General features: G+C 38.8%; 1 protein-coding gene across 3 annotated transcripts in view; it reads right to left on the reverse strand.

Annotated features, from left to right (window-relative positions):
- mgat3 (mannosyl (beta-1,4-)-glycoprotein beta-1,4-N-acetylglucosaminyltransferase) overlaps positions 1-11526 on the reverse strand; it is an 83485-nt gene that overhangs the window by 15191 nt on the left and 56768 nt on the right. For 2 of the 3 annotated variants that reach the window (XM_011478417.3, XM_011478412.3), the window contains exon 2: positions 592-1021. In XM_011478417.3, the coding sequence (XP_011476719.2) occupies positions 592-1020 (429 nt within the window). In that variant the 5' untranslated portion in view covers position 1021. Of the gene's footprint in view, positions 1-591; positions 1022-2443; positions 2590-11526 lie in introns of all 3 variants that reach the window. The other variant, XM_011478411.3, reaches the window with a different exon arrangement.

The following is an 11526-nucleotide window of genomic DNA, read 5'->3' on the forward strand; positions in this document are numbered from 1 at the left end:
AGGAAGTTAAAGTCTGAATTTGTTATTTTTTGTTCCAGCTGAATTCCTTTAAAATTCCACACGTATTAAAAAGAACAAAGACACATTAAATGAATGTTTCTGTAAAATTTGTAGCAGCTGGATTTTATGCCTTGATAGCTTAATAGAACTTATCAATGATCAAATGCAACCTAGAGAATTGATTTGCAGTTAATATTGGAAAAAGAACAGATAGGCTGCCAAGTTTACCTACAGAAATAGAGATAAAGTGTTCCCTTGTTTATTGCGGGAGTTACGTTCTAAAAATATCTTTGATAGGAAAAATTTATGAAGTAGGATGAAGTTATGCATGTTTTAAGGCTGTAAAACCTCTCACTACACACCTAATACACTTTTATTAAAAAATAAATGATTTTTTTACACATTTCTCTTGGTTAAACTCTCAAAGTTCAAATCTTTGTAAAAAAGAAGTTCAGTATTATACAATGAAAACAAAGGGCTGCTCGCGATCAAAGACACAGATTTTTTGCAAGGTAAGAAAAAAGCTTCAAAATCAAATACATTACATTTCCAAAAGAAATGTTTTTAATAGTTTTGTAATCATGAACTTACGTCTTTTGAAAGCTCTCCAAGATTGTTTTCGTCTGGTTTTTCCCAAGGATGAGGAGGGTCTGGCACCCTAAACCCCAGATGGTCCCCTACTCCAGGACCTTCTGGCCTCATGGCATCACTTATGTCCAACTCTTCATCTCTCCGGCTTCCGAGAGAACCTGCTCCTCCCCTGTGTTTGGTGTCCGAATTGTGCCGAACAGGCAGCCGAGGGTCATCGTCAGCTGAGGCGGGAATGAGTGGGGTGGCACCTGCACCCTTCTCCCTCCAGAAGAAGCCGGAGACCATGATGAAGGACTTGATGTTGGGGTAGGGAGCAGAGAGCTCACGCAGAAGGGAGACGTAATGGAGGGCCTTGTAGTAGTGAAGGAAGGAGATGACACATAGACCCACCGTGCACAGCAAGAACACTTTGTGCCGCCGCATTTTCATCCTGCAATGAAAGAGGAGATTGAATTGTGAAGAATAGCTGGGAATGTCAAATAAAAGACCCTGTCTACACCTTTTGAGAAAAAAAGACAAGAAAACAGCAGATACATCAAAAGAAATGAAACACAAAATAGAAGGCAGAAATCTATAAAGGAAATGTCCCCCTTCGTAAAGGTTTGAAGGTAAAAATGAACAATCTGAGAACTTAATGTTGCCTCTATTAGCAAGAACCTCAAATTTCTGGAAACTTTTAGAACAATATCCAGCAAATTTATCGTTATCGCGATATAAAGCTGTGCAGTACTCATATCGCAAAAGTCGGCTAAAATTGCAATAAATGCTAACTTTAAATGTGCAAAAACAATCTTATGGCAGCTTGACGTATTTAACAAATCCAATAAATCCATTTATGCATTTGACCAATCGGATGGAGCCCTTTATGTTAGATGGGGTCATTTGGAGTGTAATTTAAGTTATGTTAACTCTTATACAAATTAAACTGTTGCAGTGGAATGGAAATTATGTTTTTGGTTGTTTTGCTGTTTGTTCATGTATCGCAAGTTATATCATCATCGCAATATTGATCACTGATATTTTTTTTTTTTCTCATATCGTGCAGCCTCATATCAAACATTTTGCTGAGTTGTTGATTTTTTAGCGGCAGTTTGCTTGTGACATGTAATTAAAAAAACAAAGTTTAGATGAACTTAAAAAAAATTCTGGGAAATGTTAGGGTCATCTTTTAACTCAAAATAAGTGGTTGTGTATCCTGATGTACTACTAAATATTTGTTTGCCAAGTTGTGTAATTTTCTTGAGTAAAATTAATTAAAACTATTTTTAATCACAAAAAGAGCAAAAAATTGTCTAATTTGTTTTGTCAAATGATAAAAACATATTTATGTTACTTGTGTTAGTTCATGTGCTTATGCTGCTTGTAAAGTTAACATACAATAATAATGATGCATATATTTTTATTTAATAACCTTTAACTATTAGGGCAGTAGTAAACCAACAAAAGTGCAGCAAATTTAAGTGATTACAGTCACATGGCTTAAATAGAAAAAGGCTGTAATCAAAAATGGATGTAAAAAATATAAAGAGCTTGATGCAGATTAGACAAGAGAAAGTACATCTGAAAGTCTACCTCTGAAGACGAACTAAATGAAGCTACTGCAGTGGTTTAGTCAGAGGCTCTGACCTGAATTAGATTGAGATGCTGAGGGGCATGACCTTAAGAAGAAGGCTCATGCTTGAAAACCCTTTAAATTTGTCAAATGTACAAAACGGCCACAAAAATAAGCAGCCCAAAATTTCCCTTTCTGGATAGTTGTGAAAGAAAAGAAGAAAACAAGGAAAAAAGGCAAATGAGGATAGTGTACCACACTAATAGGACCCATCACCAAATCTTATACAAAAGCACTTACAAACAGAGTAACCGCCAGCATCGCATCGGCAAGCTTTTGCTGATACATTTAAGCCAAGACATGACTGCTGAAATTATTCCAAAGAGCTCATGACAGCGGTTGGTGCTCAGCTACTGTTGCAGGTCCCTTCACACCTTCAATGCCACCTGTCAGAAAACGGACAGGGCGAGTTTTACTAGTCTGAAAATTTGAGCAAACCAATAGCTGACGTCAAAGGTAACAGGTTTAAGAATGTGTGGCCTCGACTTGCTCAAGTGAAGTAGTGTTTATTGTTGTAGCTGTTGATCTAGTAAAACCTGTTCAACCAAGGACTGAAATAGAAGTGACAAACTAGAAAGACAGAACCTGCATTGCATTTAAAAAAGGAAAAACAACAACATCAGTGGTGCTTTTAGGACAACAGAACAAATCAGTTTTTTTGATTAGTTCCGTCAGTCACATCTTTCATACACTAGTTCTTTTAGATGTATTGAGTTGGTTGGAGGAGCTTAAAACTGCAGTTTAAACTCTACTAAATTATTCTCCAATTGGTCCACTCTTGTGAAACAGCACCCACAAAACACTTCAACCTATTTAACCCTTGTGCTATCTTAGATGACCCCACCCTTACTTTGACATGTTCTCCCTACCATGACAAAGGTGGATAAAGGTGGAAAGATTTCATGTAATCCATGGACACCAGTGAAGATCACAAATCATTGAAGAAAAAAGGTTCAGAGGACTGTCTAGTGGGTTTTGATGACCCAACTCCCAACGTTAAAGTGCCTAGGATAGCACAAAGGTTAAATTACCTTATGTGTACCTGTGAATTCATTTTGCGAAGAGTTTGGACATTATGAGTCAAAATTTGACACGTTTGATGAGTTCAGAGGAAAATGAAGAGTAAATAGACCAAGTTATGACCATAAATAGCAGCTATAATCCAACGCGTCACTATGACCTGTTCAACTACTTTGGCAAAATGCAAATGTCATCCTGCATGTTTGGAAAAAGGATGGAAAGAACGCTAAGGCGTGAGGAACAGACTGCCAATCTGAACAACAAATTATTGTGACAAAACAAACATCTGTTCATTTTTTATTATCTCCACACAAATGAACCCAGTAAGCTATGATATAGTTGTTATACCATAAACCCATAAAAGTGACATGTCAAGATCCCAATAAATATTTTCGTGGTTATGTATTTGAGCAGCAGTGTAATTATTTTCTAGGAAAGATAACTAAATGATGAACCACACCTTACAAAACTGTTTTGGCGTTTCTGATTACCAAGATCTCTGAGAAGTACATTACAAAGCTCGGCTCACACTGAGTGTGAAAGCACGCACAAACAAAAAGTCCTAAAAAACATATTTTGGCATGATAAAAGCTTTGATCCAGAACTCAGAAGAGACTCTGAGTGTTTTTAGCACCAAACACAGCCTCTGAGCAGCCTCACCCAACAAGCACCGAGGGGGAATAACACAAAGACAAAATAAAAGACAGCCTTGGGTGAAACAGAGAGACGAATGTCCAAGAGACCGTCATTATGTCAGGCAAAAAGAATGTCCTCAGTGGAGATCCTGAACTCTCAGCTGGAGAACATCTTCACCGACAGAAATAAAGAAAAGTTTGTTCCTGTAAATCAGAAATGTCAGTTTTTATTTTCAATTAAGACTAAGAAATTTCTAAAAATTTAAAATGAAACACTCAAGCAATAAAATTCACCCACAGCCACTTGAAAACTGAACTCTTGTTACGTACTGCTGATCAGTTTCCTGCCTTCCTTCTGCTTTCTGTTCACACTCCGCTGACTTTCTCATGGCTGGAAGTTTGTTGTGACACACATACTTTTATTTTATTTTTATTTTTTAACTTAGTCTCGAGACAATAAAAAGGTCGCCTTTCAGCTGCTTGTTGTCATGCCCTCCTAAACGTGCCAAGTTTAAATGCAGATATTGAACAAGTGTGTGCATACTTTGCAGAGTTCAGCAAAGGCTCCAGCTGTTACTGTTAACACCCCCCTGCGGTAAAGACATCAAACCTCCTGCTTCATCTCTTCTGCTGAAGCCAAAACACATTTAAACATGAAATAAAATAACTTAACTTAACTCAACTCATGCATGTCTTGACAAAAATGGCGCTTTTTGTTGCATTTCGATGTCGGGACAAGTTAGGACAAGTTTGTCACAACAAAACAAAGGAATACCTCAAATGTAAAACAGGCTTTAATGTTCAGAGACAAATGGCGACAGTTACATTTGCCACTTCCAAACAAGTTACAGTCAGCCTTGGCCGTCTGCCAGCACACAGCGAGGCTGAGAGTTAAAAAGTCACCCTGACTCGTCACGTTCATTCCAACCATCCCTGTGTTAGTTTTTACTTTTCTTCAAATCAAACAGCGTCTGAGCCTTCAACTGTGAAAAGTGCACGAACAAAAACAGCGCTTTCTTCTAGTTTATTCATTGATTCCATTAATAAACAGTGTACTATTTGCACTTAGGGAGAAGCCTACAAAGATATATTTGCTCAACTTTACAAAATCCTTACAGAAATCCTTCTCAATAGCGTAGAATGCAAAGTGTGCAAATGAAAGAAAGTCTTAATAACTGTTTGCGAGATGGAAAACTGTATTGATGTATTTTTATGTATAGGTGCCATTCACACATCCAACCATCCATTTTCTAAAACTGCTTAATCCCATTCGGGGTCACAGGGTTGCAGAAGCCTAGCCCAGCCACCTTCAAGGAAGGGTGAGGTAGAACCTGGATGATTTACCAGTCTGTCCAAGGGTCACATAACCCCACACAGTCACACCTGGGAACAATTTTTGGTCAATAATTGACTACCATCCAAACTGGACAACAGTCTTCTCTAAAAGGCTGGGATGATTAATAAAAGTGAAAACCACATGCTGCATATTCTTTTTTTGAAGTGGTCCAAGCACAATTATAGATCCCCCACACTCCAAATACAAACCTGAAAACAGTGCGAACTTATTTGTATCATAATAAAATTAATTAATTCCTAAATTAATTTTGTTACATTCAAGAAAACCTAAAGAACTCTGTATCAGGCCTTGGCCTTAGTTAGCTAAGGGTTGCTTAAGAATAAGAATAATCTTGTAGACTCGACTTCAAGTGAAGAATGCCGATAGTTTGGTTTGGTTTCACACACAATGCTCTCAAAAAAAAAAAAAAGTCCAAACCGCCTCAAAGAAAATCATGCAGTTCCAAAATCTGGGGGTGAGGGTCCAAAGTGATTTCTTGACTAACATTTAAAAAAAGAAGCACAAAGGTGTAAATCTGTTAGATCCACTTATCCTCTGATTATAAAGCTGTAAAAAGTGCCTGCATCTTGTCATTCCAGCATATCTACCCTCTTATCTTTTCAACAGTTTTGTGAGTCTTGCCTCCTCTGTCTTGTGATTTGAGGTTTGTTTCTTGGATGCTTGCAGCACTTGCATCATTTACTCCCTTACCCTCCCTTTCTATCTGTACTCTGGTTCACCCTCAAGTGAACCGAGATTGTTGCCCTCAGGGGGTCAGGGTTAGCTTGTATCATCTGCAGGTGAACCTTTACATCTGCCAAAGGAAACTGTTTTACAGGAATCAACCCCTGGGGAATGTCAAACCTGTCAGTGTGCATGAGCTCTAAAACACCAACAGCCACAGTCATCCCTTGCATTTTTTTAAACAGACAAATTCTTTAGGAAAAGGAAGTACGAGGTTGTTTCCAAAAGCTTCACTCTTATAAATTTACAGGTCACTGGATTGATGAACCGGGGGGGGATTCCAGAAAGCAGGTTATGCTAGCTCCCACGGTAAGTTTGAGGCTAAGGAAGTTGATAACCTCAGCTTTCGGTTCCAGAAATGGAGGTATGTTTTAGGGTAGGTCTAGTTGCCATGGCAACTCATGCTCTGAACATAACCTGGTCTGGAGCAAGTTTAGTTGAAGGTTAGTTTGTTTTCAGAGAGGTGAAGCATGATTTGAAGATGATTTAGTGGATGAAGAAGCTCAGATAATACTTTTTCCACTGTGAGAGGGTGATAAGACCACGTATGGATGTTAGAAAAATAAACTTTTTACATTGTTGATCTAACTTAATTATTTGCTTCAGTTAAGATAAATCATTTTTTTGTTTAATCAGTTTAAAAATAACACAGTTTTCAGACAGTTATTTTACTTTCACCACGCGTTTCCATGGTGACTCCGGAAATCAGCGATCCATTGAGAATGCCTTTATGTACTCGCTGTGCACGCTAACCCATATCCGGTCTTTTGGAACCGACATATCCCGAGTAAGCAAGTTCAGGCGGATTTCAGCCAGAGCTCAGGGTTAAACTCGGGGTAGTTTAAACTTGCTTCCTGGAATACCCCCCGGATGTAAGGAGGAAGCTAAGACAGTTTCAATAATGCAACCATAAGAATAGCATGGGAAAATGTGTTTGCATCCTTGAAACAGTTTCAATATCTGCATGTAAAAAGGTTTATGCAGGCTTTAGGGGGCATCTGGGGGGTTGAAGAAATAAAATAGAAAAACGCTGTATGACGTGCCTACTTCACCATTACTTACCCTTGCATGTCGTTAAAGTGTTAGCCATGACCTGCCGCCCGCAGCATGCATATAGAAAAAATTGTGCATGAACATTATTGTTCTAGGGCTTCACCGACTCCACCGTCTAGCTTTAGTATTTCCTGCAGGCCACCTGCATGACCCGTACAGGTTTCCCATAAGAAAGATTGTAGGGCAACTAAGTTTTTGTCAAAGTGTCGTTTGTCACTTGGTTAGTTCCTGTTTTTTTCCCTTGCATGTAATTTAAATGTTATTTACATGTGAAAAAACCTTTTACGCATGAAAAACTGTCCAGGTTAAATGGAAGCTACCATTTCTCACACAATTGTTTGTATTAAGCAAAGCATTTTTGGTGTCTGCCACAACTAAAGCCTAAAAGGAAGTAAATACTGCATAACTGGGGGAATCAGTCATTTAAGAAACACGCAATTGTCCAAAAAAAACCAAGCCTGTTTAATTCTGTTACACAGCACAAATCAAGCTTCCAAACTTCACGAAACAATCCAGAAGCAGCTTTCCTCCAGAGGGAAACACATCACGTTCTTCATCTAAAGATCTGCAGATGCTGCGCTTCAGAGCATGACGAGAGAAGTTTTTGTCAGGCTTTTAGGTTCTGCAGCAACAACTGACACAGCTTTTCCCATACCGTGAGCGAGTGAAGAAACTGAAACAAAAGTACAAGAGAATCAGGTGTAAAGGGTCTGAGAGGAAAGCATCGGTCTTGTGTCTAAGAAAGGTTTCTGTATGAATTTCTATTTTGAGACTTAATGTGGATTCAGACAGGGAAAACTGTTTGTTCCAGACCCAGTCCACTTAATTTGGTCCAGACCAAGCTCTGAACCTTGTATTCAGACTTCTGTCAAATGGCCTTTCCTGATTTGAACCAAAGCTAGTAAATAAAACCACATGATCAGGATCACATGGTCAGGAATAACAAAGGAACGGGGCAAAGCAACTACAGACAGAAATTATGGAAGCCCTGCGCTTTACAGTCCTTTACAGTCCTAGTTTATTCAAACTTTATATTTTGCTGACGAATTTTAAAAGCCTGTGTCAACGTCAGGCTCAACATTTTTCACTGCAAGAAGATAGCTATGGTACACTGATAAGTGTTTATGCCATATAAATGGTCATGAAAACCGTGAGAAGCAATACTGTGTATCACATTTAAAGTTGTTTTACTGAGCCTGCATTCCTCCAACCACATTTCAATGAGTTGTTGTGTCTCATCGTTGCAATGTAGTGACATTGTTTTGAGGAAATTCGGTTGAAGAACTACAAGGTAGATTTTAGGATTACGTCACAACAGCACGTGCTGCGTAACGAGACAGAAAAGCATGTAAGATGACATGAGTTATAAAACAACAATCGTTGCTTTACATTTGTCCGAAGCTCATCTGTTGCTACATTCTGACGGTGTATAGATCACATGACGACAGACTACAGTGGCCGTTTTGGTCCAGTTGTTCTGCTCTGAGGACGTATTGTATTTAGACTGAGGAATCTCAGAGCAAACCGAAGCTCAGTCTGATTGGAAACCAACCGAGACCACCTCAAAAGATGGGTTTGAGAGCTGTTCCTGGTCCCGGACCAGGAAGAAGGGTTAGGTTAATACGCGCCAACAACAACATTTACCGTATTTTCCGGACTATAAGTCGCTGCGGAGTATAAGTCGCACCAGCCCAAAAATGCATTATAAAGTAGAAAAAAACACAGATAAGTCGCACTGGACTATAAGTCGCATTTTGACGGGAAATTTATTTGACAAAATCTGAGACCAAGATATAATAACTTGCACAAACTCATATGACACAATCATAGCAGACTGTTTATCTCATAATTTCACAGTAATTCTCTCTAATACTTATTTATTCATTCCTTTCATGAAGCATCATTGGCCAACTAATACTCTGTTTTCATCCTTTATTTTTAGAAACAGTTGTCATTTTTATTGCATTTCTGAATCTATGAAATCATTGGAAAATAGAATATTGTGTTTTTAGCCTTCAAGATCTTACTGTAAAAAAAGGTTTGCTGATTCTCTGAGTCACTTAACATACTCTTAACACTTAACATACCTCATACATCAAATTTAGCCAGGAACATCATCTCTATTCCTCACAAATGAACATAACAGGAGGGTTAACAATGTATTTATTTCAATTTATTTCTAATATAAGTCGCTGCGGAGTATAAGTCGCACCTCTTGCCAAACTATGAAAAAAAGGGCGACTTATAGTCCGGAAAATACGGTAGCCTTCAAAGCACTTGAAATCTGTAAAGGCAATGCCGGAATGTGCATCTTGGCTGCATCTTGTGGGAATAACATCAGCCTACATTTTGTCTGGACACGGTTAAAAACACAAATTTGTGTGATTGTTTGTACGGCAAACAATCACGTTCTGAAGCTGCTCAGAGACACAGTTTGAGACTGAGTCCGGCAGCCAAAGAAGCCAGACGGACTGCAGCCCGAAGCTTCCTCCTGAGTGCACACCGTGACAAAGAACCCTGTCCTGCTCGCAAACACGAAACTACGAGTCCAACTGGTCTGCTCATTGACATGGGTTCTGTCTCTGAGGTCCAAAGCCTCCTCCACAGCGCCACACCGTCTATGCACAATCTGAACAAATTGTTTAAATGCATCACGATTGGATCAACATTGGAAACAACATTTCTCAATTCTAAAGAACTCTTGATCTGAATGAGTCTGATCGGGTCAGAGTATTCCGAATGGCGTGTTTACATGATGCATTTTTATTCTGATCAAGCGTTTATTTTTAATACTATAATTATATAATTAATATTATAATTTAATATATTATAATTATAATAAATATAATATATTTAATATATTATAATTACTTGTGTCCATGTCAGCACAGCTATTGATTCTACTTTGAAAAGTTAAACATCGCCACTGGAGATTTGTCTGTCTTCTTATTTCATCTCAGTTTAGAAACTCCATTGCAGTCTGCTTCTTTGTCCCCAAGCAGAAGCGTGTTGAGTTTGCACTGGTGTGTCTTTTAGATAAAAATTAGGTGCGTCAAGGTAAATAATGTGCATGCATTAAAAAAAGATTGTTTTTAAGTAAATGGATATTGTATATTGTATATGTTGTGTGTGTTCTTTGACTGTTCTTTTGATTCATTGATGCACGAAAAACTGTCCAGCACAGTGAGGCAAAAACGTATTTAGTCAGTCACCCATTGTGCAAGTTCTCCTGCTTAAAAAGATGAGAAAGTCCTGTAATTAGCTCAACTATGAGAGACAAAATGAGAAAAAAATCCAGAAAATCACATTGCCTGATTTGTAAAAAACTTATTTGCAAATTGTGGTGGAAAATACGTATTTGGTCACCTCCAAACAAGCAACATTTATCGCTCTTACAGTCCTGTAACTTCTTTTGTGAGAGGATCCTCTGTCCTCCACTCGTTACCTGTATTAATGGCACCTGTTTGAACTTGTTATCTATATAAAAGACACCTGTCTACAACTTCAAACAGTCACAATCCAAAGTCTACTATGGCCAAAATTAAAGAACTGTTTAAGGACACCAGAAACCAAATTGTTGACCTGCACCAGAATGGGAAGACTCAATCTGCAATAGATAAGCAGCTTGGTGCGAAGAAATCAACTGTGGGAGCAATTATTAAGAAATGGACGACATACAAGACAACTGACAATCTGGCAGCGCCATGTTCAGCAGGTGTTGTTGCAGCTCTGCTTGTTTATGTATTGCTTAATAGTCTAAAGTATGATGACAACTATCAAACTTTAAATGTCAATGAATACAACAGCAGTAGTAAGCCATCATATATGCGACCAAAAACGGAATTCCAACTAAACAAGCACTTTGGATTCAGGAAACTTGCCCTGGCTACTACCTTCGTCCATCTACATCACTACCGTCGTATAAAAACGCACTCTGAAATTAAATTAAAGCCGCAACAAAGCCTTGCTTTGGTCATTGCCATCTACCTTCTGCTGTCCGGTGATATCCATCAATGCCCCGGACCGGCTGCCAACTCTAACGAGACACCTTTCTCTACTGCATCATCAAACAACAGGAGCACCTACGGAAACTTTCAGGTACATTCACTGTGCACATTCTACAAAGTGAACCAACGTACTCACCCGAACCTTCTCATCCCCCCGATGAGCGCTGTGAACCGCTCTTGTCAACCGACGACCTCGACAACCTTAGAAGTTGGATGGACGAAGCCGTCACACCCCCGAAACAACAGGGAAACGCCATAGCCACATTATCCCTACAATCCAGATACCCTGAACAACATCTGGACATACCCCAGCAACCCGTTTTACCAATCTCCTGCTGCCGCAAATCTAAAACTCCACTGCTGCTTACGTCATCAGAACACGCCAACTACCTGGACTAATAAACAATCTGCGTCATCACTGGAGAAATCAAAAATGTTGAGTGGATTTCCGGATGCGCCATTCTCTTCCAAGACTAAAAAGCAACGCCTAATTTAATAATTTAATTGTTTAATTTGCAGTTGCTTTCA

This window comes from Oryzias latipes, chromosome 1 (assembly GCF_002234675.1).
Source record: "Oryzias latipes chromosome 1, ASM223467v1".
Classification (NCBI taxonomy): domain Eukaryota; kingdom Metazoa; phylum Chordata; class Actinopteri; order Beloniformes; family Adrianichthyidae; genus Oryzias; species Oryzias latipes.